The 27,002-nt window shown below is 40.7% G+C and overlaps 2 protein-coding genes across 4 annotated transcripts in view; one reads left to right on the forward strand and one right to left on the reverse strand.

Moving 5' to 3' along the window:
• Window positions 1-12,459, reverse strand: part of git1 (G protein-coupled receptor kinase interacting ArfGAP 1) — a 19,684-nt gene extending 7,225 nt beyond the window's left edge. For 2 of the 3 annotated variants that reach the window (XM_028420562.1, XM_028420560.1), the window contains exons 1-15: window positions 12,060-12,459; window positions 8,924-9,057; window positions 8,339-8,451; window positions 7,661-7,766; window positions 7,022-7,108; window positions 6,779-6,909; window positions 6,538-6,632; window positions 5,494-5,536; window positions 4,752-4,778; window positions 4,143-4,191; window positions 3,836-3,908; window positions 2,852-2,949; window positions 1,864-1,975; window positions 1,524-1,648; window positions 487-639 (exon numbers count right to left, since the gene is read on the reverse strand). In XM_028420562.1, the coding sequence (XP_028276363.1) occupies window positions 487-639; window positions 1,524-1,648; window positions 1,864-1,975; window positions 2,852-2,949; window positions 3,836-3,908; window positions 4,143-4,191; window positions 4,752-4,778; window positions 5,494-5,536; window positions 6,538-6,632; window positions 6,779-6,909; window positions 7,022-7,108; window positions 7,661-7,766; window positions 8,339-8,451; window positions 8,924-9,057; window positions 12,060-12,111 (1,398 nt within the window). In that variant the 5' untranslated portion in view covers window positions 12,112-12,459. The remainder of the gene's footprint in view (window positions 1-486; window positions 640-1,523; window positions 1,649-1,863; window positions 1,976-2,851; window positions 2,950-3,835; window positions 3,909-4,142; window positions 4,192-4,751; window positions 4,779-5,493; window positions 5,537-6,537; window positions 6,633-6,778; window positions 6,910-7,021; window positions 7,109-7,660; window positions 7,767-8,338; window positions 8,452-8,923; window positions 9,058-12,059) is intronic. The other variant, XM_028420561.1, reaches the window with a different exon arrangement.
• Window positions 12,460-13,103: 644 nt separating this feature from the next.
• Window positions 13,104-27,002, forward strand: part of ankrd13b (ankyrin repeat domain 13B) — a 31,429-nt gene continuing 17,530 nt past the window's right edge. The window contains exons 1-2 of the mRNA XM_028419436.1: window positions 13,104-13,563; window positions 26,816-26,951. Of these exons, the coding sequence (XP_028275237.1) occupies window positions 13,456-13,563; window positions 26,816-26,951 (244 nt within the window). The 5' untranslated portion in view covers window positions 13,104-13,455. The remainder of the gene's footprint in view (window positions 13,564-26,815; window positions 26,952-27,002) is intronic.

Below are 27,002 nucleotides of genomic sequence, written 5' to 3' on the forward strand. Positions count from 1 at the left end.
AATAAATGAACAACAGATAATCACTGTCACAACTAAACTAAAAATGACAAATAAAATGAGAATGGGAACTGTAGCACACAGGCTTTGCATGAAAATGGCAGCTGCTTTAGTTTATAGATAACACTAAAAAGGCAGTCAGAAAATACATCTTCCGGAGACAGCAGCGTGGAAAATGACACCCTGTCAGGAAAAATCATCCTAAAAAGATATTAATATATTCAACTGTCTCTCCATCATCCCGTCCTCCATCTGTCTGAATCAATTGTCTTCTCTTTTACCAAGCTGTCTTTGCCACTTTAGCTTTAACACTTCCCAGCCATGTAGTCATCATCCCCCCATCTGGTTTTATATATCCTACATCTTTGCTCTATTTTTTTGTTTTCCAAAACTGCCTGTTGCTTTCCACTATTTTTAAATGTAAAAAAAAGTCTTCACTTGCTGCTTTCTCTCCCATACTTCCAAACCTGGACTAGTCACAGTCCCTACCTCCTTCTGGAGCCGCCGGAGCTCCTCACTTAGGTTGTTGTTGACCTTCATCAGCTGCTGTACTTTAGCTTCCGAGGAGGCCAGAGCTTTCTTCACCTCTAGGTACTCCTGCAGCGTGATAGGACCGTCTGACAAGTCTGACGAGTCCATGCTCTGGATTGATAGGATACAGGCAAGTTAAAGGTGAACAAATTGGCAGGAAAGACAGTAAGGAAATGTGTTTATTTACTGTAAATTCACTCGTAGATACTAGTTTAAATTTACACAATTCTATGGTAAATATAGTATGGAATTTATAAACTCGCATACAGATGTTATGAAGGACAACTGTGTAAAAACAGAGCTTATGGTCATGTTAGAGGAAGAGGGCTGGCTTGCAGTCAGGATCACACACATATAGACAGTAGAGCCTCAGTTCATGCTCTCAGCACATCATCTCCCTCCCCCACTTCCTGTAGCCCTGAAGCCTGCTCCAACTCAGCACACCACCACTCCCGAAAAACCAATAAAACTTCTTTCATTATTCTTGCCGATTATCATTCATCCTCTACTTAATCAAATTGTGTGTATTTCTGTCTCCTACTTTAATACTTTGTGCTCATATGGAGATGGGAGTGAAGCCTCTAACTGGGTTTCTGCACTGTGAGTTAAACAAGCCCACAGGAACAAAAGGTTACTACTACTAATTTAGCTGTTGTTCACTTTGTCATTTCTACTACTCCTACACCATTTTCCTCTCTTTCTCCACTCCTCTTTTCCTCTCATGACACGCTCACTATGAACAATGCCTCTCTGACATAGACCCAGAATAGCTGATGATGTCATTTAAAAGCTATGTGGCAGGCTTGAATGTGGCCACTTTTGGCAAAGCATGCTGGGAGAAGCAGACATGGTTCAGGACACCATGGAAAAACTTTTCTAGCTAACACAACTAAAGAAAGATCACAACTGAGTAGATTTGAAGGAAAATAAAGGTTTATGTTTTTTTACTAAAACCATGTGGACTGACAATAGATCTGTTCATTCTAGACCCGTACCTTTGCACGGTTGCTGCGTTGTGTGTTGTTGTTGTTCTGAGTGGTCAGCTCGCTGTCTGTGTCTTCATCAGAGGCTACGCTGTCATAGTCATGCTGGTCATCATCAATGCCCAGGTCCAGTGGGTCTGGAAAATAATACATATGCTTATTTATTCCAGGTTTCTTTACATAAAACAGCCATTCTTTCTATGTTCACAATGCAGTTGAATGTGAGCCTGCTTCCCCTTCCATCTCTTTCTAAGGGAGATAATTTCTTTGCGAATAAAGATATAAACCATGTCTGAAATCTCAGCCCAATGGTAGACAACCTAGTCCTAGTCTATCTCTCCCTCAGTCTTACCTGTAGGACTGCTGAGACCTTTTCCCTGCTGTCTCCTTTTGGCGTCACTCAGGATGTCGATGATGAGCGTGGCAAACTCACGAGCGTTGAAACGGGCCAGCTTCTGGCGGCCCTGAGAAATGAAGGAATCTGGAGTTAGGTTTTATTATTATTAAAACATGTGAACACACTGGATATTTTTGTCTAAAATTCAGAAACAGTTCTATCCTCAGCAGTGTGGAATACAAATACAATACAGCCAGTGGTTCAGTGCCTGTGTGACTACTGTGGTCAACTACCATGTGCTGTGGAAAAACACAGTCATATTCACACACACACACTCTCTTTCTCTCTCTCTCTCTGAAATACACACCATCACAACTGTGCTCACACATGTGCAAATATGCACAAGAAACACAAACATGCAATTAGGCTAGCATGCTGGTATCTGTATAAAAATACAAGGTTTCTACACAGTTTAAGCAGAATTATTAAACAAAGTCATGTGCTACCATAAAAACATCATCTCTAATAGTGTATTTTTCTGTCATAAATAGTAAATGCTGACCACAGTGACCTGCCCAGTGAAGGCAAAGCAAACGTGGCAATGTGGGTTCTTTTTCCTCCGTGTGTATGCTCATGTTAAAAGTCAGTGTTTACACCAGCAAGCCATGTGGATGAAGAGAAACTATGTGAGAGGACACGTGGGATCTCTCCCTCTCTCTCACAGACAGAGACAGGAAAAAAAGTGGGGACAAGGGGTGGGAGCACAGAAAGATCACTCTCTTTCACAGATAAAGAACATCCCAAGCCAATTTCCCACTTATTCTCAGCTTTCTTTTTAAACACACACACACCACCCATCTGTCGAGGCTTTACTTCTAACCCTAACCCTACTCTTTATTTCTTTTTCTTTTTTATACAAAGAGCTTTAAATGCTCTTTGTATGGGTCCAGAAGATTGATCAATGCAATAAATGCATGTATAAATGTGTCTATAGTGTGTTTACCTGGTTACGCGTGGCAGAGTATTCAGGATTGACTGGTAGGAAAGGGACCGCACTACGTTCTGTTACCAGAGTGCTGTGGTTCTGGGTCGTAAGCCACACTGGAGACAAAAACACAGTATGTGTGTGTTTTAGCAACAAGGTCATCAAGGTTGGAGCATGCCCAAACACACAGCCCTCCATCCACCCACACACACAAAGAGACATAAACAAAGTGAAGCCGTACAGTAGATCCAAAAACCGAATTTCAGCTCTTATTATGCAGTTTTGCGCTAATAGTCCTCCTACTCTGTGTGGTCAGGTTGTGTGTATCCTTGCCACTTACCTGTGATGTTTCTGTCAAAAGCACAATTTGACTGTCAGTGAAGGAGAAAGAGTGAAGAAGAGGAAAAAAAGAGAAAGAGCCGAGGAGGAGAGAGACTGAAGAATTTGAGAGGCACTTCCTTGCTCTGACTCTCCTCCCTCACTCACTCACTCCCTCACTCACAATATTTGCCCTTTCTTTTTTCTGGTTCTTCTCACTGCTTCCCTAAAGTTTGATTCTCCATTGAGTTAGCAAACATTTTCCTGTTTTGTGTCAATAATGTAAGTTTTTCTGATACTTATATTTGTAAATCTGCACAGGCTTCAATCTAGCTGCTAATCTAGTTGATACTGTGTGTGGGATCAATCACATAAAAAGTACTGCACTTATTCCTTACCTGTGTACAATTTTCAAACATTTTAATATTTACAGTCACGCTGACATATTTCTTGTGACTACTATATTTCTGGATCTTTAGTTATAGACTTTGAAAAACACATAAAAACACAAAAATAAAGCCATGTGCATGTAAGTTGTGAACAAGCCCACATGCTGTTAGCTGATTTACTAGTTGAGAGTGATTTACAATTTTTTTTTACAGTTTTAATTTGCAGTTTTGATTTGAACTCAATTAATCCTTCCACCCTACAGAGTAAAGCGAGGGGAAAGGATATGCGGCCCACCTGCATCATTTTCTCTGCGATCCACCTCATCATAGACATCCATTGCTAATTCCTCAAACAGCCGGTTGTTGAGCTGTGAAACATAATAAACCCATTAACAGGTGTTTTTGTTTGTCAACATACAATTAGAACAGTGAAAACTGGTTTGACATGATTCAAAGAGGAAATAACAGAGTCAATTACTGGCATTATGTGGTATTTTACAGATTACTACTTACTATCTCAATCTATTGTCAACAATCTGGCACTTGTCTAAAAAATGAATACAACTAAAAAATGGGTGCACAATACTCCAACATTAACTTACCGCTTGGAGCTTCTTCTTGGCGGCCTTGGCCAGTTCTGAGAGGTCCAGACTAAAGAAACACAACACAGAAGGTGACAGTTAGACAGGCCTCACACAAAACAGTTGAAAAAAAGACAGAGGGGGAGAAAGGAGAAAGGGAGATATGGAGATAGAGACAAGAGCCAGAGTTGAGGATGTGGAAAAGGTGTTTTTGCAAAAGAGGGAAATGATGGGTACATTCTGGTAGGAGGAGTTGTCAGATTGAGACAGCTTGTTCTAAATGGGGGTAACTAAAATACCAGCAAGTAGTTCTGGCAGAACTAAAAGCTAATTTTCTTACAATACACTGTGGTAGTATGATATTAGATGGTAGATAATAAATAAAGACTCACTACAGGACAAACCTGTACAAAAAATTTAAATATACAGAAAGAACTTGTGGTGATATTTTCTGGTACTCCTGAACACATTGATTCGTAGCACCCCTCGACTACTCTCCTCTTAGTCACTAAACATCCACAATTTAGAGGTCTGGAGTAGGGTAAACTACAAAAGATGGGGTACACATTGTGGGGACTGAGATGGAGGAAGAGAGAATCTGGAAAAAAGAAACAAGGAAAGTAAAGATACCTCTGTGTCGGGCACTTAGGACGAGCTCTGGCTCCACCAAGCGAAATCGAGAGAACAGAAAACGAGTGAGAATAAAAGGAAGAAAGAGACAGAAAGAAGGGGAAGAGAAGCCACATCAAAACAGTTTTAGTTGTTATTATCAAGAGAAATCATTCACCAGAATAGAGCAGATGCAAGAGTTAGATGGTAGCTCAGAAAAAAAGACCCATTTCAGTAACAAACACAGCTCCAGGTACATTTGGTATAGTTGCATAACATTTGTAAGTCTATATATCTTTTAAGCCCCAAGCATTCAATAAATTTGAGAAAGAAGCTATGCCAAGTAATGCAGGAACTTGATTTATCATGGCCTGACTGTGCACTTCTGTATCTCTGCAATCAAACCTTTAGTTCAGCATCAACAAACCATGAACACTTTATGGATTTAGCTCATCTAAAATCTTAGAATTTACAACAAACACTCAGCTTAATAAAGATGCCAAATAGCTCCTTTAGCTGATTTGTGGGTGGGGTTACATATGCTATGGTGCCACCCTGTGGCTAGCTTAATAAACTACATTAGAATCAAGGAATCCATGCCACATCCAGACACACATTGAAATGAAGCAGTTACAGAAGAGTGGCAAGTTAGCTGCAGGTACACTATATAGATTTATTTTCATGCAATCAATGAAATCAAATTATGCAAGCAAAAACAGTGTGTTAACAATCAGTAATACAAAAATGTTACTATTGTTCATACCTGTCTGCCATTTGAGGAATGATATAATGGCCGTTCTTGTGATCTAAGAGAGGAGGGAGAGGAGGGGAGAGGTTTACTAACTACAATAAACTGAGTTACAGGGGTTATTTACTATAGTTAAAATTGCTGTGTGAAGTAGGCTTGTGCAAAATCGTGTGCAATTAATCGCCAGAAAAACTGTCACCGATTAATATTTGCCACTTATCTACTACGGCGATTAGTGCCTCGTCATGATAACGCATTTTTGTGTGCGACATACTCTCTCCATCACCCGCAAGAGCGCACATGTGAGCCCACAATAACAATAATGGCAGAAGGCAGTGGTATTAAGTTAAACGATGCGGAGCAGCACGTTCCTAACAGAGGTTCAGCATCTGTCACCATAAGCCGGAGCACGAAAAAAGCCGAAACAAGCCGAAGAAAGCCGAGGAAAGTGCAGCGAGGCCACAACGCCGGCTACAGCTGTAGTATATAGTTCCGCTACATGCATTGGGTGTAAAGCGTGGAGAGTTGGTTGTTGCCACACCAGACATACATTTAAATGTGGAATTGTCCGGTTTGTTTGTAATGATTTTTCTGCTGCTGTTCTACAGTATGAGTGAAAACATGCACTAGTGTGGGACATATTCCAGTCACAGGTTAATTTGTACAGGCACATTTTTTAACTTGAAATAATCACTAATGTGACTTTTCTGTTTAATTTTAATGTTGATATGCTGCACTCCTCTGTGACCTTAAGATAAGAACATTTGACGGACAAAGTTACTTTAAATGTTTGCTTCATTAATAATCAAACATGGCTGGTAGGTGACTCATCACTACTTTTAACCTGTTAGAATGAAGTAGTTAACTTGACTGATGATTTCTCAGTATCATTTTAGAACAATGTGGCAATTTAGTCAAAAACATGCAAGTGCAATTGTCATCAATTAATTGTCAAATTAATCGTTATCGGCTAAATGCCACAATTAATCGTGATTAATTTTTTTGCCAATATCGCCCAACCCTAGTGTTAAGTGCACACAAACTGGTACATTGGCTTACCTGGTCGCCGACCACACAGATAGAAAGCTAGCCTATCTGTGAGCTCATACTGACACTCCACCAGACGTTCTGCTAAATCTACATGGCCTGCTTGCCTGAAACACACACAATACAAACACAAAATATTTTATTTTTACGTTATGTTGTAGGGTTTTAAAGCTTGTTGTTCTATCTCATATAACTGGATTTGAGCAAAGCTTAATTTAAAAACCATCTGTGTGATTAATAAAATGTTTTGTACCTAGCATAGTCCATAGGTGTGCGTCCATTGATGTCTGGTGCTCCTGGGTCGGCACCATACACGACCAGTAGCTCAGCCTGCAAGATCTGGCCGGCCTTTGCTGCCACATGCAGAGGGGTAGTGCCTTTTTCCTGAAGATTAATACACACACAGTCAGAATAACAGGCCTTGCATAAAGAGAATAACTGAACAGCACAGCTAATTGCAAGATGGAGTGAGTCAGCAAGTGGTTTATTTCCTGACCGGGTGGAAGAAGTTGGCCTGAGCGCCGAGGGACAGGAGGCGAAGACATGTCTCTAAACTCCCCGTCCTAACACTTGAATGAAGTTGCTAACAAAGGGAGAAAAAAAATGACAGGTAGAGAGGACAGTGAGAACCCAGGACAGCTGGGGGTGGATGGAGTAAACATTATGGGACAGACAGAACTGCCTTATTAACCCAGTGGAGTGCCACAGCATTAGGCATCAGTACACATCCTGCTGTGCCACTCAGTTCACTTCCTGCCGAGGGGTTTATGAGCACAAGTGCAAATGTGTAAGTGCACATGAAGATGTTTATGTGCAAGGTCTCCTCCTGACATTTATAAATGTTTCACTGTATGGTTAAGCCCATATAGGCTAATTGCCTTGAACTCAATATATCTTACCCTTCAGCTGTTTGAAGCTATATTTATGCACAAATAACAAATATCACTACTCGCAATCAGATCATCAGAAATCCCCCTATTCCAGGGTTCTTTCGATTAGCCTCCTGACACACACACACACACATTAAAAACAGTTCAACAACATTCCTATAATGTATGGTCCTATTCTACACTCACAAGTGCCTAAATATGAAAGACATATATAACTCATTACCTGGGAAATCATGAGAATTTACCTTACTGAGATCCTTGGTAGTGACACCATCATCATCACGACAGGGCAGCTTGTGCACAAATGCCAGCATCTGATATTTGGCTCTGATAAACTCTGACTTGGTGGGGCTGCACAGAAGGGGATAGTAAGATGATTAGCAAAGATCAAGATCTCTAAAGAAAAAAAAAATGTAAAAAGTCTAAAAGTCCATGTATGCTACAATAATGTACGCACTCAAAGCCACTAAACCAAATATAATATATTTTCCCTGTTCTTCACCATTGATTTATGAAAACAGAAAAGGCCACCTACTATCTTACCTAATAAATAATAGATGATAGAAAAAATAGATTAAGGTGTAAATGTAATCACATTTTACTGCATAACCGCAGATATGCTGAATAATATAGACCAATTGTAGATGTAACTAGTTTCCTGCTTGTTTTACAAGTTCTAAATTTGATCAATATTGCAGTGGGTTTTAGGAGGCGAAATATGCTCCAGATTTGAGCAACCTAAAATAAAAGATAATATTTTTCTGAAGGTCTTAAACTATAAATATAATAGCCTCTGAAATCCATACACAACATAAACATCAGCCCTACAGCATTTAGGTTCTAGATGGAATTAAAAACACTGATTATGTTCAAATAAGATAATCATTTCTATGTTGTGTGTATTTTGTAGGAAGTTTACTTACTGGACCTTGTCCTGGGGGTTCGGTTTCCTACGACCGCTCTGCACCTGAGCTGGGTCCAGGAGACTGTGTTCCCATATGGAGTTGGCCCCGTTACTGGCCAAGGTCTGAACCATCTGAAGTGCGCACACACAGAATGACTCAGTAATGTTTCACCATCACATGTACTTTTGTCAGTAAAGCTTCAGTGCATTTCTAATGCAAATCTGTATGTGTGTTGTGATCCACTGTTCTGAAGAAGTAAGGCCAAACACACCCACATTTTTCAAGCCTTTTTAATTACAGGGTCAAGTCGAGATGACACTGAGCTGCTAAACCTGTGTTTTGGACAGACTGAGAGAAACAATGCTAGACATATCCACAGATGTGTGCAAGAAGGGAGAGAAGGCCAACACTCACAAACCAAACTTTTACATAAAAAATGAGCACAAACTCTAGAAGTGGATTTGCATCTTCTGTGCTGAGTCAGATTGTTGTATGTACTAGGCATTTCTTCTGTGGCACTATTCTGGGCCCTGGGTACTGTATTTGCTGCAATTTAATCAACCACCCTCCCTTCTGTCCTCACTCCACATTTCTCAGCCTTACCTGCAGCAGTGTGGGGGGCCATCCGCTGTGCCTCAGGTGCTTAACTATAGAGATATGGCGGCCTAAGCTGCGATGGACTGAACAGCATTCATCACAGATCAGGACACCTCGGTTGATACTTGTCCAGCCCGGATCTAACAATCAAACAGAAAAAAAATGTACAATTATTGAAATGTTTGTTAAGATTGTCCAGTTGTCTAAGAAATCTTAAGTGCTTTATCAATGCAGACAATTTAAGTCCAGGCAGTAGGAGTTAGGCATCTTCAATGCTAATCTGTTCAGATTAGGTCAAGTTGGTCTTTTTTTATTTTAGTAAAGCCCATTCCCAAAATGTGCATGCTTCTACACACACACGATTGTTAAGTCACAAGAAATATGACAAAGGTACCCTCCCTTGCTTCATCAAATGTCAGTAGTTTTTGACAGGTTTCAGTTGTTGTTGTCTGGTTGGTGTAATACAGAATCGGTTGAAAACCACTCTCTTTCCATCTACAAAACACACACTAAACTCATTTTTAAATAGGAATTCTCACACTAAAGTCATAGAGTCTGGTTAATGTTTATACGATTAGGACCCTGATGTGATGAGCAGCTCTCAACCAACACAGTCCACAATACATAAACAAGTATCTGCACACTTACATGCACACGATTCATGCAAAAAAACACACACACACATCTATTATCTGCATTAGTCACTCTGAGGATAGGATAAAACTGTCTGAGCTTAGGGGTATTAATGGAGCTAAAATAGTCCATCATCAGATGAAATGACATGCTTTAAGTCTTTCTGCCCACAGAGAAAGTAGCAGCAAATGCAAAATGACTTTGACAAGAGGGGCCTGTAGGCTTTAAACGCTGTGCTGCAGCAATTTAATTCCTTAATCTGTGTAATAAATATAAAAAAATCTCCCACAGCCTGGGATATCTGCTTGATCAATATGAGACTTCACCATTAAGCTATTAAACCTGGATAGACTATCAGCAGTGCTGTATTGGGCAAACCTGCAGCATGACATAATTTTGCCTTAAATTGGCCGAATTCGTCAATACAGTATTGACAGTCTCTTTTATATGTGTCACTTAAGCCTGTATAAGACAAGTGCAATAATGAGTATTAATGGTAAACAACATCTTAAGTCTGTAACACTCTTCCTGGAATGACAGACTGCACACATTTACATGAGCTTTTCCCATTTAGTTTCTGATTTGTAATGACCTGTAGAAGTACAGGTCAGCAACTGCAAATATCAACAATCTAACAGGTTGCGAAACTGTGCTTGCACTTGAGTCTCTGTTTCTTATACAATTGCATCTGTGCTCAATAAACAGTTTACTATCATGACAACATGATTCATTGTTGCTATAAACTAAGCAGATTGCCATGGTGTGACATTAAAGCCTCCTGAGGCTTGACTACGAGTTGAGGTTTCAGTCGTCCTTTGTAGCCATCGAGTTATACGCTAGCATGACACAAAGCTGGGTAGTAAGGGAGGTGGCTTGTCACCAGTGGCTAGGTCAGCATTTTGCAGAACACACTGCGTGTGTGCGCATGCCGTTGTAAGGAGGGGTTTCTTGCAGAGAGCTGATGGTCGTGGAAGGATATTAACATCTAGTAACAGGTACCCTGACACAAACAAGTTAACCGCCATTGTGAAAATAACTCATTTTGTCTGAGAAATTCCATGCAAATACACCAATGCACTACAAGGAACACAAAACTGTATCCTTTTTCCACATTAGATTAAGGTGCTGGTTTGATTATAAAGTAATCAAAACAAGTGAAGACAAAGATGACCCGATGCATGTTAAGTGTATAAACAGCAGGGAAAAGGCTTCAGATAAAACATGAGTATTAAGAGTATGTGTAGCTACAATGAGCAATAAAGCCTTTAAGCTTATGACAGTTTGCACACACAAACAGGGGAGCAGCTGTGAGGAGCGCAGCTGCTGTAATGCATACACATGAATGAACGCAAGGACGCACAGCACAAAAGATCACCAATGATTTGGGGCTTTAAACTAAACATAAGTGCATGCAGGGCTGCATGCAAGGCAGGGCCAAGGGAGGTGAAATAAAGGTTGTTTAAGCATCACCTCTACATCACTTCCCCTCAGGCATAGATGGGACAAATGAGGTAAAACTAGCCTAGAAAATAAGGATTGTAGTGGCATACCTGTGCCCTTCACAGTATGGATAACATATCACTCCTGTCGAAGAGATGTGGTTTAAATCCATGACTTATTTACAGCTTTAGGTTGGACCAGGCTGGCTATTCCTTCAGGCTAATTTTCTACAAAGAATCTGAAGTCTGGAGTTGGATAAACGGTCTTTTGAAGGGTGGCTTCCACAATTAATGTTATGTCAATTTTTTAACATTACTGACCATGCAAATGCCGTAGGTCTACAAACGTTCAGATTTAGCTTTTTTTAGCAATTATCTAGAATTACACGGATAGCCATTTAAACTACTGGCTGTTGGCTGGCGCGTTAGCAGAATCAGCTTGGCACTAACTTGCCGTTTAGCAAAAGTTAGCAAGACTAGCTAACGTCGTAGCTAAGCTAGCTATGTCAGGCTCTCAAACTCCAAAAGCCGCAAGCGGATGCTAGCAACCACTCAATGGGTACAAAATATAACAGTGATGTGGTCTGACATGCATTCGTGAAAAGCTGGAATGTTAATAATAGCCAGTTAAATAGAGAGTCTAAATCACTGTCTGGCTAGCAACGCTAGGCTAATGTGTTAGGAAGTCTGTCCCGGTCACGAAAATCAAAACAAACCTCTCTCCCAGTCTGAAGGCAGCATAAATCTGACACTCATATCTTCCACTGCAGCAAATACACGGGCCCTCCTCACATAAGGTTTCAGTCAAATAAATTCACATATCAAGCTCCTCAATGCGTTACATCAACGCTGGGCAGCTGTTAGCTTTAGATATTCCCCGTTGAGATAACACGCCTATTTTCACTGTTTATTTTGGGCCTAAACGACGCTTGGAAGCCCTGGCCGTTTTCCTGCTCTGCGGACCCACTGACAGTGACAGCAACTTCGGCCCTGTTGTCCCACCATGTCGCCCCGCCGACGTATTGTTTCAACACAATGGTCTATTTTGATGTATTTTTCACCCTCCCTACCTGGCGCACTGCAGTCGGCGCACACTTCTGTCCTTTGTAGCTTTCTTGACATCTCGAAATAGGCTGAAATCGAGAGGTGGATGTCGGCGATGATGTGAATATTCGCCCGTCTTCCCCCCGAGCTCCCGACCGACGTCTGCCGTCAACCGATGCGGCCCCTGAATCCCCGGAAGCCGGGCGGTGTGATCGGCTCTCCCCGGCCAGCTGACAGTTGAATTTCCCGTTTGTCCCTGCTGCTCTCTTTCCTCCGCGTTCACTATTCAACTCCAAGTCAGGCGCCAAGAGTTATAAGGACATAGTTAATGTGTTTGTTTGGATATCCTCATGTCGGAACATTGCTACCGTAAATCCCTGCATTGCCTACAAGTCACCGAGAGACGGCAGCTCTCTACCTGTCAGTTTCCGCACACACACCCAACAACCCTGCGACCCACCTATGGAGGGGCTGGGAGGGCTGATGCCCGCATTATTAAAGATCAGCTGGACCAGTTGGACACAACAGATGTGATATTTAAGATCGGCTATAAGTCAACTTTTTCATACAATTGTTATGTTATGAATAAAAGTGATCGATTTAAAAGCCTAATTCTGCCATCAATATCAGTAGATCATTAACATAAAAACACTGAAATTCGCATTTTTAACGTGTAAATTGACTTTTTTTGTAACTATAATAGATAGAATCCATTGTGGCTACAAGGACTGGGTCCTATACCATAATATAATGCTGTTGTTTGATTATGCCATACTTTTGTCCACAAATTAATATTTACAATTACATACAATTTAAAACGCCTATAGGACTAGCTAGACTTTGATTGAACTTGCTTCAACCACTTTATTTCTGATCATTTCTACCCTCAGTTATTTTTTTTTACCTCTAGGCTATGCGTAATCAATTTCTATAGAAACACGCGTGATTTTCTTGAGGCATGTGTTTTATCAACATCCCCGACAGCGGATTGGCTGAGTGTGCGCACATTTCATTGCAGCTTGTCAACGCATCTTTCTCAGTCACCACCGGATGGGAGGAGAGGAGGAGGATAGATGTGTTAGAGTAGGCAGGGGAGAAAGAAAGAGAGAGAGAGAGAGAGGCAAGAGGTGGAGGAATGGGTGGATAAGAAATAAAGGTGTAGCCTAACCTACTGAAACAATCCAACGAGGGCTTTCTCTCTCTAAATGATTCCACAGCGCTTTTCCGTGGTACAGGGATCCGTCCACTGCGTCCACTGACGCGTAAGGTTGCCACTATAATACGCCTTTTGGGCATCACCGCCGATGAAGGATGATAGGCTTGGTTATTATATAGCGTAAATTCATGACAAAGTATTCTTAGAATCCACAGTGAGGGAAGAAGAAGAAGAAGAAGAAGGGGGGAGCAAACTATGATCCGAGGATGATTTCTGCTAAGAAAACTCCGGAGAAGAGTCGTTATCCTATCCACTATTTGGTGTGGCACAACAAACACCGACAGCTGGAGAAGGAGCTGGCAACGAACGAGCAGGTAAGACAGAGAGGAGCGATCAAATATATCTTTCCTCACCCAAAGACTCAGGCCTGATTCTTTATTACAGGCGAATAAATGGGTGTGTGTGGGGTCCACGGCTGTAAAGATGCTGGCATCCACGGAGCATCTTTCATTCAAAAACCTGCTCAGTGATAGCGCAGTTAATTGTTGTCTGGTGGGTGGAAGGAGACACTTGTAGACTTGAATACATGATATTTTGTTAGTGTCATTCATATTAAAATCAAAACTATCCATGCTCACAGTGATGTTAATATGCATGAGAAGTTGCATCAGGAGTTTATTCCTGGAAAAATTCAAAGTGCAGCCTGATGGTGTTGCAGTGTGTGTGTGTGTGAGAGAGAGAGGGAGAGTCAGTGGTGCTTTATGCCTGCCTGTGTAAGCAGCATTTTGTATTTTTTTGGGCTTCATCTACTTAAAACTGTATAGGCTCTCCACCTTCCCACCATGCACCTAAACCATTTGTGAGTGGGTGAGACAATGCAGATACTGTAGCATAAGCATGTGGGCGAACAGTGGCCAACCACCACAGTAAATAGACTCATTAAGGTATTGTATTACCTCAGGCTGGTATCATGTATGTCATAACCATATAAGCATGGCCAATCATTTCACACACTGGAAAAAATACTATACATCAGCAGATAATATGATAAGAGTGACAACGCTGTGTGAGACGTTGTTGTGATACCTTTCTTTAGTACAGGCATCAGGCAGCAGTCCCAAGACATCATATGTGTCCACACACACACATACACATGCTCACACATATTCACTTGCAAATGCACACACCCTTATACCTTCTTGTGGTTATACAATCATAATTTTTTCTTAACACCTAAATGGACTGCAAGTTAAGGTGAAGGCAGCGATCAGTTGGTCTACCACAGTCCGCACTTACAGTTAAAGGAATGACACTCACCATTTTAACCTTAAATCTGGAGCATACATGGCACACCTCTCAGTTAAGAGGCTCAGACGGACTCAGAACTCTGGTATTCAAGGCTCCGGTAACATCTTGTGTTTTGTAGAGTGATATATAAATCTACTGTTGAGGTGAAGGTGAAAACTTTTTAAACTCATGTATGGTTTTTATACCCTGATGACTCAACAGCTAATTAAAATGAACAGACGATTGTTAATTAAACATTCAGTGCAGGGGCGTGCGCCTTTGCCACTAATAGTCTTGACAACAATTGGATAGATTGCCGTAAAATTTAAAAGAACAGCTGTTTATGATCCTCAGCAGATAAACACGGAGACTTCAGTGATCAATAGAAGCAGATCATTTGATCAACTTCCTCTGCAGAAGTGTGTTCCACCGATAGACAGATGCATGTTTTCTGTTGGCAACAGGTCCAATGGCTGCAAGCCGCCTGACAAGGGATGTTTTGTATTCGTGTGACTGGATGTTGAGATTCAAGATGCAGCCTTTTTTTGTGGTTAGTAGTTAAACAACCATACCATGTAATTATTAATGAAGTGTATGCTGTAAATATGAGAAAAGTTGCATTTATTTACATGGCCCTTAATTGCTGATTTGTTATTTCCTCGCTTCCTGACTTCCTTCCTGCCACTTTGGTCTTCAATCTGCTCTAATAATTTTGTATTAATTATTGACATACATAGGTAACATTTGCCATCAATTTCTCCTAACAGAAACTTGTTTGGTTTACACACAGACTCAATAAATGAGTCATCACAGCCCCATAGTCATCCATTTTTCAGGAACTCTTGTTTCTATAAATATTGTATGATGCAAATTTTATTGCAGTTCTGCTGTGCATTTGAACCCTGGACCTTTTTTTATCAGAATTTTGATGTTTTTTTACAAACTAAGCTAGAAAGACTTCCTGGTGCTTATTTCTTCTATGCAGCATGGAAACAAGCATAAATCTGTAATCCTTTCCACTACTAAAGTACAGATAAACTTTAGTAAATCCGCTGATCTGTCATTTTCCTCCTGTGTGTGCTCAATAAGTCATTTTTATTGTAGTTTTTAAATTAGATTTACAGGGCAGCCTCTACCAACAACAGCAGTAACGTAAGGGAAACCTGTTAATCCTGACTCTTTCCTGGATTTTACATTTTTTTTGTATACAGCTGTAGATTTAGAGATTGTTAATAATGTCAATAAAGGTGAAGAAAGAGGCAACATGACCTTTTCCATTTCTCACAACAATCATTCTTCCTACTTCTTTTCATGCCTGCTTCAGGGGTATTCTCCTCAACTGTAAACCTCAGCTTCTCTACTTTCAGCAGCTCTGTTTGATGGCAGATCAGAGCAAGTTGTGAGGAGATAGGTTGTATAAGCCACAGCAGAAAATGAAACTCTCACCCCTGTATTGTTTCTGTTTATTGTTCCAGTCTCATTGTTGAGTAACTTCTGTGGTCGTGTGCTTATCCGTCATGGTTTTATGTGAGTCGTATTATCCTGCCTTTGTCTTTGCATAGTCAAACATGCTCTTATCTGCTACTGTAACAATGTCATTCCACATACATGACATACTTGTTGGTCCTGGGTACCTACTGGGTGTAATACATTAGGAAAAGTGTGTGAGAAAGGTCATGGAAGTTGAATACTTCAGGAGTAATAAACACTTAACTGTGATGTAAATGTAAAAATCTATCTGGAGCTTCTAAAATAGTTAATCAGGGCACCAGTGTTAACTTGCCCAGTTTATCCGAGCCCTACTTGGCCCGTCTCCTGTGTTTAACCAGGACACATGTACTGATCCAGACTTCCATGTTTAGATTTGGAATATTGCTAATAACGGTCACCAGCCTACATTTCTCACTGACCTACTGTGGTGATTTTCATCTATAGGTTATCCAAATTAGGGAAAACATAGTGGAGCAATGCAAATGGTGAGCAGAAGAAAGAAATCTGTGATGCATCATGTGAAACAAAAATCATTTACATAGTCACAACTATGCAGTTTGTCATAGTAACTGTGGTAAGTCCCTTTAAGTAGTGATCTAGAATAGTAATGCACGAAGAATCTATAGTCCATGTTGAAGGTCTTGTGATTGTATTATATCCAGTTTTGTATTTGATCAGATGGGTAACAGAAGGATGCTACCATCACTTGACATAAATCACTCGACAAACTGAAGTGACCTTGTTATTCACTCCTAGAGAGGACTTGAGGCACATTCTTTTTGCCTCAACAGAGAAAGAGACAGAGAGATATCTGCATATGCCCCAATGCAAATACAATAGTGGTACAATAAAATGTATTGTGTACTTTCTGTGGTATCACATGACAGATGTTAGGATGTCATATTATGGAAAAGCTTTTACAGACTAATAACAAAGGCAATGTGCAGATATAGTATGTTAATGTTAGCTATGGAAGAACAGTATAATATTGCCTCTGTGTTAAAATTAAAAAGACAAAAAAAATGAAGTAATCTGCAGCCGTCTCCATTTCAGAGCTTTTTAAAGGCTGCCCAGCCTTTGGTGAAATGAGACTCATTTTATTTCACCATGTGCATGCATCAAATATCCGGCACTGTTCGTGACCACACTCTTATTTCCTTACAACATTGAATGCTGAGGTCAATGCTTTTTTAATAGCCTGTTTTGCAAGACTTGTAGTGTAGGAGGGTGTCATTCTTCTATGTTTCTAACATACAAACCATGTTTATGTGTGTGTGTGTGTGTGTGTGTGCGTGTGTGTGTGTCAGTTTGCAAGAACGTGGTAAGACGAGTGATTGAAAAAATGCCAGAGGCACAACACTGACCACAGGGAACAGTGCAAATAGAAAGAAAAACAAGCAGTATGGGGACATGAGAGATCCTTAGCTGTTTTTTGTTTTTGTTTTTTTTGCAAGCATTACTGTTAAGGACATAACTGACAGCTGGGTAGGTAAAGAGAGGTGAAATATAGGAAAAGCACAGAGGCAACTCTGACAGACTGAACAGAGAAGCGGAGGCACAAACAAGGTAATGACGGGAGTAAAGACAGAGCGCAGAGAAGTGAAGAGGAGGTGGGGAGGAAATAATGACAGACTTTGACCGTGAACAGAATCTGTCTGGGTTGCACACAGACTTAAAAGCAGAGTGTAATTGAAAAAGAACAGGGCCCTGTGAGGAGGGATGGTCTATCTCAGGACAAAGGCAGGAAGTGACAAAAAAAGATTTCTCTGTTGCTGGTTCCTGTCCTTTCTGTGGCTCTTCTCGGCATCTCGGTTTGATTATGATGCATTCAGCAAGGTGCAAATGTTAAATCAGCATTATAAAATCGTATGGCTTGAGGGAAGGGAGCCATAAATTAAAACTCATGGGTTTGTGGCATTCATTTTGGTATTTTTTTTCAAATTCTTTAAGCCAACGCTGTGCTATCTGCTGGCACCTACCTATGAACAACTCTTCTCTTCTCTGTCTCCAATGTAAGTGTGCATAAAATGACACATATTTGGATGACACTGTTGCAGAAAGACCACAAAATGATGCTATGAGTGCTGGGTTTGGTCACATTAAGTTAAGTGGTGGAAAGAGTTTAACAGAGTGAGATGGACAGTAATAAAACGTGTGTTGCCTACAAAGAGAAAAAACCTCCTTCCTGCTCTGTCTCACATGGTTTTGTGGATCATCTCATAAGAAGTCATCATTGCCCAGCGAGGGCTCAGCATAGATGCACTTGTAATGATCTCCACTGGAACCAGCTCTGGGTAGCTTCTAAGCTTCTAAGGCATCAAGGATGAACCATTGAGAAAATGTTGACACTGTGGGAGGCGTCCTGTGACAATCCTGTGGTCTTCTTTTTCAAAAGGTTTCCTGGTGAATTTAATTTAATTACTAAACATTCACACCGGAAAGCCTCACCTGCCTGTGTCCTCCACTGTGCAGCAATCTGCTGGATGCTTGCTGATGTATGTGAGCTACACTAGCAGCTAAGATAAGCATCTGCTCTTTCAAATCTGAGGCCATGCCTGGAAATACTGCAGGTATCTAAAGTTAGAAGGTTCGTCAGTGACCCAGGAAGAAGGATTCAAGTGTTTTATGAGAGCAGATGGTTGCATCAGCTGCAGTAATATTTGCACTATACTGGACCTCAGTGGGAAAAAGGTGTTAAGCCTCAAGGTGAGGCTGCAGTGAGATCATATCGCAAGTCCACACCTGGGGTCTCTGATTCCCAAAATGACACCTTGGGATCTCTGTGCAAGTTGCCTGCTAAAAGTGCAGCTGGTCTGTCATGCAAGCCCATATGTCCATATGTCATTGCACCATTGAACACAATTCTAGCTATTTTGGAAACATCGAGGTTGCTGTTTCCATAAGACAGCTTTTTATTTACCTCCTTTCCAAAAGAAATATTAGGAGTACAACAATGCATCCATGGTGTTTGGGCTCTCCTGTCAAAGGGATTACTGTAAAAAAGTTGAATTATTCTTTCTCATGATGTCATGGTTAATAAGGAATTATTCATTTTATGGAGAGTTCATAAAAATGATTGAAAAGTAGTTTTTGAGGCTCCATGCTGTCGCTATCTTGGTGCTACCTAAGTCTCCCTAACCCCAGTTAATCCAACTGTGGGTAAAGCAGTTTAAGTTCATGTAATGATCTGCAGTTTGTGGCACTTTCCATGTTGGCTTATGCTACTTGGTTCAATAGATGCCTTTTGTCCAAGGATGGACGCCATGAAATACAAACATCTTTGGACTGTGACCGCAATTTTAAGCCACCGATTTCTAAATGTAATGTGAAAAATTAAACTAAATCAATACTCCATCAACCAAAGACTTTTATTGACCTTTTACATGCCTGATTGCAGTAAGATGCAGAATGTCCTGGAAAAAGTGACCCTTTGATTGCATTATCAACCTAGGCTAACTGCAAGACCTTCTTGCCAGATCACTGGGTTTAGCAGAGATTGCTACATAATTCACATCTTCTCTCTCTCTCTCTCTCTCTCTCTCTCTCTCTCTCACACACACACACACACACACACACACACACACACAAGAAAGACAGCTGTGCTGCTTCCCTCCAATGGCCCACCTTATGTGATTATGCTCTTTTATAGCACATGCACGTCTGCCTCATGTTGTCAAGCAAACAAAAGATTTTGTTCTGTGAGTATATGCCTGCATCTTATGCAATAAGTGCTCTTTGGTCTGCATGCATGCAGTTCCTGGTATTTCGGTGAGGTCTGTCAGCTCTGTGCAACAAACAGGTGTCAGCACCTTCAGATACACACAGAATCTTTCTCTTCTGTTGCTGTTCTGACAGGTCCGTCAGAATCCTACCTCCGTGCTTTCTTGTTTTTTTTGTGTGTGTATACGTGTGTCTGCAGATCTGTCTGTTGAGACTGGGGCTGACAATAAACAAGCAAAGTGCAGCGAACAGAGAAACATATTAAACATTCTGGAATGTAGGTCAGCATTTTCACTTGATGATTTGCTCTTATTTCTAGTGTTTGAATTCACAGGTCTTTTAAATGCACCCGCACAAGCGGAAATGAGTCGTGACCGTGTTAAGATAACCGTAAGACTTTTCTAGAGGTTTTGTTCGGGTGTTATGATCACCGTTTGTTCTGCTCGCTCTGTCATCTGTGACGCAGGTTTTGTACTGTCCTTTCATTTCTGGAACCGTGTCACAATGGAAATGGATCAGGGTTTCATGGCAGCCCAGCGTTTGTCAAAGTCTCCTCTGGATGGAGAATCACAGAGGCGAGAAGGGAGGTCTTGGGGGGGAGGAAAAGTTATTTATACTATCCTCCCCTCCCATTTTCAACCTCTTCTCCTGTGCACCCTATCCACAAACATTTGGGGAAAGTTGCTGTATGTGTATAAGCACAATTTTGTGTTTGTGTGTCTGTTTGTATGAAAGATTGATGTTGGCCTAAGTACCTGCCAAGCCGCATCAGGCCAGGCACACATGGGGTGAGGAGGAGAGCAAAAGGGAAGGGGGAGTGAGAGAAGGAGCAGATGCCACGGATAGAGATGCCTATCAATAATGCAGCCTCCACTGAGCTCACTACAGAGAGAGAGCCGGAACAAATGAAACAGAGGGAGGGAAGGAAGAAAAAGGAAGAAGTTTGGAAGAAAACATTGAACCTGTTCACACTTTCTTTACTTGGAGGAGAGCTGTAACTACAGATATAAACATTCACCTCTTGCTGAGAAGGTTAGCCATATTAGGTTTATTTATTAAAGGGACAGTGCAACTTAATAAAAAACACAATGTACAGTAAAGTTAAAGTTCAAATATTCCAAATGGCTAATTTTCATCTGTAGTCCCCTCAAAAGGACAAAGACAAATAATAACATTGTAAAAAACATTGTACAGAAATGCAATATAGACTACAAACATATACTTTAACAGCAATAAAAGAAATAGTACAGTTTTAACAGTAAAAAGTTGTGCAAATTGAAAAAAAACCATTACAGATAGTCCCTTCTTAATGTAAACATGTGTAGGTTTCAACTATCCTTATCCTATATCATCTTAGTGAAAGATGTATACATGTCTAATTTTACTCTCTAGAACCTCTAACAGACCAGGCCGACTGACGGAAAGCACTTTTGTAAAGTTGAATAACACAGCCACCTCTGGAAGATCTCCTGGTGGCTCAACCAGTGTTACTCCTTCTGTTCATACAGACAGGCGGTGGAGTTGCCAGATTGTGACAGACTTTATAAAGCAAGCAGATATTAACATTTTTCAACAGGTCCTCCTAACTTAGGAACTGGTACTTTCTTAAGATTGAGCAACAATGTTATAACTTGGGTCTGGCATGCATAACTTTTACAGAGGGTAATACATCAATATGAAGTGAAGAAGCGGTGGTGTTTTATATAATGGAGAGGAGCCATTACATTTATAGGAACGTATGTGTATTAACTTCTGAGATGCAACACAAATGTACACCTTATATAACTGCTGACAGTTGGGGGAATTGGTGAGGGGGCCTGGCTGAATTATGTTCTTCTGTAAAAGATAAAATGACAAAATTAAGCGTGGATGATGCAAAGGATTAAAATGTGTGGGTATAAAACAGAGCAAGGACGCAGAGAAAAAGCACAAAATAAGTGGTGCTGGTGAAGGCCTTAAAGCAGTTTAGAGAAACAGAGGAAGAAGGATGGAAATAAGATAAATGGAGGCAAGAAAGAGAAAAAAACATGAACATAGTTCTTCCATTAAGTCAAAATGTATGCAAACTCATACAGAGCTGCCAGAGTGAGAAAAATGAAATCCCCATTAATGCAAAGTTTTTTTTTCATAACAAGGAGCTATGTACTCATAATGAGATCATTTTCTTCTTATAGTGAAACATTTTGACATTAGTGACAGTTCCTCCATTTACATAAGGAAACAGGATCTCAGGAACTAAAGAAATAATGAAACATTATACCTCTTTCTCTAGGCTGAACACCAGAACCAAATGTCACACTGGTGACAGTCTCATCTGTATTCCCTCAAAAAGCTAAAGGTTACACTACATCGAAATGGAAGTAAAACTTCACCCTGACATTCCTGCTGCAGCAAAACAGCTTGCGTTTTGTTTATTAGCTTTTATTGCATTATATTTCAAGGCCCTTTGAAATAAGCAAAGTGATGTTAGTATCTTATCATTATCAGGAAATGTGCAGTGCTTTACTCCCTATAGAGACACTATGTATTCTTTATCAGTCTGTGGTCCAGATGATAATTGTTTAAATAATTTACATACTTTACTTAACAGTTTTGAATTTAAGACTAGAAATTGTGTAGTTATTAAAAATGTGAATCTGGCCAGATTCACATCCCCCTGTACAGGTGACACACCCTTCATGAGTTTACATGACCACAAAATGCCCCTTATTATTTCATTGTTGAGTGAACAGTGAAAGCCAAGGGATGAGTGGGGATGACATAATGTGCCTACTGTAACTAACTACACCAGTCAAAGCAGGCTGCGCAGTGTGTGTGTGTGAGAGAGAGAGAGAGAGAGAGAGAGAGAGAGAGGAGGGAGAGAGAGTATGGCCCATTAGTTGTAAACAGCTATTTCCTCCTGAGAATTCCTATTTTGTAAGGGGAAGTATTCTTCATGATTTGGTTCAGTGTGTGTGTGTGTGTGTGTGTGTGTGTCAGCTGAACATTGTTCACATGTGACTGAGTAAGTATGCCAGTGTGTCTGCAGGTCAGCATGTAGGTCTGAGTGGACCTGTAAAGTGTTGCTCCTGGGTCCCCTGTGTGTCTGTGCCACAGTTGTTGTGTCAAGCTCATTAAAACACCACATCACCACTGCTTTCTATGAACACAATTTGAACTTTTATAATAAGCCTTTTTGTAGTAATCTGTTTAAAAAGTTAATTCTGACCACCCTCTGCTCACTGTTTTTTTTTTTGTCCCAGTTTTATGTACGTCTGCTGAAACCAAACACTGTGACACAGCTGGAAGGTGTCATCACAACACATCTCTCAAAGCCTGATTTGTGTTGTTCTAAAAATTAGACCAGAGTTAGGTGTTGTGTTAGAAATCACTGTAAAGCAGAGCTGAAGACTGAATCATCATTTTAAAGTGGTGATGCCTGTCTCTTTGGAACATCTGGTTGCATTTAAAATGTCAAGCCTGAAGGAACCTGTGAGAATAAATGGCAGGTTTATGATGCACTCATGTAACTAGTTTTTACTTTGAGTAAGGCACAAGCCAAGGTTTAACAAGAGGTTGATTTGCACTTAATGACACTACAGGGTTTCATTTGTAATACCTACTTAGGCTGACTTGAATAATGGCCAAGTATACCTACTATTTCCTTCAGGAGCTACAACGGGTGTAGTGAAGTGGTTTTAACCTGGACAGCTGTCATCTTTTCTTGATGTTCTTTCTTTCTGTGTCTGTCTCGTCCACTTCAACACATGTTTCCGTTCATCATGTCAGCATCCTCACTCTTTCTACCCTCTACCTCTAAAAAAAGAAGGACAGTAAGATAAGATTAAAAGACAGCACAATTGCCATAGAAACATCGAACAGATTCGATTTGATCTTCTTTCCAAAATAGGAGGAAAAAGGAGTCAACACTGGCATTGTGTAGCTGTCACTTTGTCAGCCGCATGTTGTTTAAATGATGGACAACTTACTTTAGCCGTTCCTTCTGTGACAGCTTCTTACATTTATGCAGCATAAGCACAAGCTGTCTGCAGTGTCTTTTGACACATGGTCGGTGCACATGCACACACACATGCACAGCACTGAAAGTGTGTGTATTTGCATGTTACACCTGGAAACACAAACAAAGCTGACTGCTGGCTTTCTCTCTTTGCGTTGCTATGATGCTCCACCCGTTGCTCGCTCCCTTTTATTCCCCGCCTACGCAGCTCCTGAGGGACTCCCTCTTGTTGTTGTCTCCTTCTAACCCTCTTCTTCTTTCTGTTCACTTTCCTCTTTTTATCTCTGTTTACCATAGCCATCACTTGAAAGAGCTATCACTGCTCTTCTCCTGTTCTCTCTCCCTCAGTCTTTGAGTGTTGTTGCTGACAGGCATTTTTCATCTACCCACGTTATTTGTGCCTGCCTCTATCTCGCTGACTCCTTCTCTCCTGGGTTGCTTTTGGAAGAGTAGATAGCCGGTTTGTAGATCATGCAGAGATAGTACACCCATTACTACAGTAAAACCATGGTATCATGTTCTTATTTATTGAGTTATTCTTCCAGAAACCCAATCCAGCGTACGTTAAAACATTTTAAGTGCATGTGTGGATTTGTGTCTCTATTTGCATTTGTGTGCTCCTGTGTATCCTAGGCAGTTTTTTTCATTTCCCTTGCAAATAGGGGAAACAGAAGGCTGCAGTAAATGATTGATAATGTAACTGCCTCTGCTCACAATGCATTTTCTGAAAACATACCTGTGTGGACACTCATCTTTATGCAGTAAAAATTCAGGGCAGCTTTTTTGGTGTTTTCTCAGTAGCTCATGAATTTATCTTTAAAATACTTACTACAAGTCTAGTGCTGTGAATCAATAAGGCCTTCTATCCTCTATTCACATGTTTTTTTATTATATGTATAACTACACCTTAACAAACCACAGAGATGTATAAAGTACCAGAGACCCAGAGTACGAAGTTTTAATGTGTTATCTAATTAATAAAGAAAGCAGAGCAAGAAAGCAAAGTATTGATTAGTGGTTCTGTCGTTGCAGCAAACTGAACGCTATGTTGTGAGGCAGCTTGATCATCCAATGACAAGCCAGCTCCACCAAATCTGCTTGAAATCAGCTGCAGAGCCATACTGCTCTGACAGCGATACTGGATTTGTATTGTAATGGAGGTACTGTTCCAATGTGTCACTGGCTGGGGCTTTGTCACTTACACACCAGTGTGTCGGCCAGAACACAACTTAAGGCCACAATATGAAGAAGAGGATACAGGGGTGGATTCTCAGTCTCTTTGCTTATGTAGATGGAGGGAGTGGATCAACAGAGCAGTCAAGTTTAACTTGAACAAATTCCTTGAAGTAATAATGATCATAGCTACAGTCAAATGGCCACCAGGCACTGTGGATTCAAAATAAGTATTTCTCCCTTTTGCACAAAGCTTGAATATTTATAAAAGAACAACAAACATATCAGTAACTGTAACTGTTCCACATCTATACTGGAAATACTACCTCACATTCACCATAATATGGCTACAGCGCATACAGCAGAACAGTCCTATCAATCATGAATGATAAATACAAATATGAAAAATAAAAAAATAAGACTTCAGTAAAGTATAGGATCGGTCTTGGGAAGTAGTCCTACTTCGTTACTTTACATCTCTGCATAACACAACACACACACACACAATGTGGTTCCTAGAGAGATTTTTTTCCCTCGGCACTGTGAAGTCTATATTAAAGTGCTGATTCGGAGACACTCCACGTTTACCTTTGAGAGTAATCCTTAATTAGAATTCGGGCCCACAGCAAGCTGACAGCACTGACCTTGGATCAGCTTATAGGCTCTGGATAATAGTGGCCGCCAGCAGCTCTGTTTAATTGGACAGCAGATCTAAGATCAGCGTGGTAAAACTTGCTGATTCGGAAGGAGAGCGCTTCAGAGAGAGACAACATGGAAATGCCAGTGCTCTCACTGGACAGATAGTGAGAGAGAGGAATGAACAGTAACAGATGAAATCCAATGATCAGGGTGCACAATCACCATATCTGTTATCAGCTGTAGTCATAAGCAGATTCTATAAACCTTAGAGCATTGTTAGTCTGTCTTTGATTGCATCTCCTCCAGTCAGCTTGTCATGAGGCTGGCATATACATGTAAATCACAATGACACCTGCATTATTAAGGAAATATCATCTCTCACATGCCAGTACTGCCCCTATGCTGGCCAATGCTGTTGAATTGACCGTTGCAATTTGTGGATGTATGACATGAACATCTGAGGTGCATGGTGGATGCTCCATATAAACATATATAAAATGCACTAAGCCAAAGTTAGCTTTTATCTATTTTTCTAACACTTGTCAAGAAAGTATGTGTAAGTAAATGTTTCTTACAAAAATGTCGAACAATGTCTAGAACTTTATTTGGTTTAAATATGCACTAGATACCAGTTGGTATTCTGAACATCTAAAATTAGCTGTCTGCCAATTTGCTTTGAATGTCTGAGAGAGCTTTAAAAGCCCCCTGCCATGATTCTTTTTAATTCAGAGTACTGGTATGATTGATATGAAAGATTAACACTAATGTAATATGGCTGACAAATGAGGACTTGTTGACGTGCTTCTAAATACAGAGCACAGCTGAGTGCAGAGGCAAAGCCTCAGGCATTAATTATGCTTTTTTGTACAGCAATGCTCTCAGACTAGGAGAAAAAAATCATGTATTTCTGGTAACAAAGAGGCTGTAGGTTATATAGATTGCAGGAATGCACATCAGGCTGAGGTGAGTGCTTCCCACATTTCTTGCCAGGTTTCAGTGTGCTGCATTCTCTGAAACTTTGAAGACTTCCCTGTTTAGCTGAAACTAAGAAGTGAGAATCTAGTGGCCTGCCATGTTGGAGAGGTGACAGATCTATTAGCACCTGTCACAGTGTCCTGTTCTATCTTTCTTTTGTTATATTTTTCTGTTTCTCCCACTCTGTCTGAGCCTGAACAATAACAAGCAATTAACCCCAATTTCCTCCGGTCCCACTCCATCACTCTTTCCCTCCCTGCACACTGATTGTTCATGTTCTTGTCTCTCTCTCGTTCTTGTCTCTCTCTCTCTCTTCTGTCTTTTCATCCTCTTTCTCTCTTCAGACTGATTTAGAGTCTTTGGACCCTCGGGGTCGGACTCCTCTCCACCTGGCTGTCACATTGGGCCACCTGGACTGTGCCAGGGTCCTGCTGCAGAATGGAGCTGATGTAAGCAAGGAGAACCGTAACGGATGGACTGGTGAGTCTATGTGAAGGAAAGGGAGTGAGAACGTGGAGACTGAAAATGAAT

This window comes from Parambassis ranga, chromosome 13, assembly GCF_900634625.1.
Source record: "Parambassis ranga chromosome 13, fParRan2.1, whole genome shotgun sequence".
Classification (NCBI taxonomy): Eukaryota; Metazoa; Chordata; class Actinopteri; family Ambassidae; genus Parambassis; species Parambassis ranga.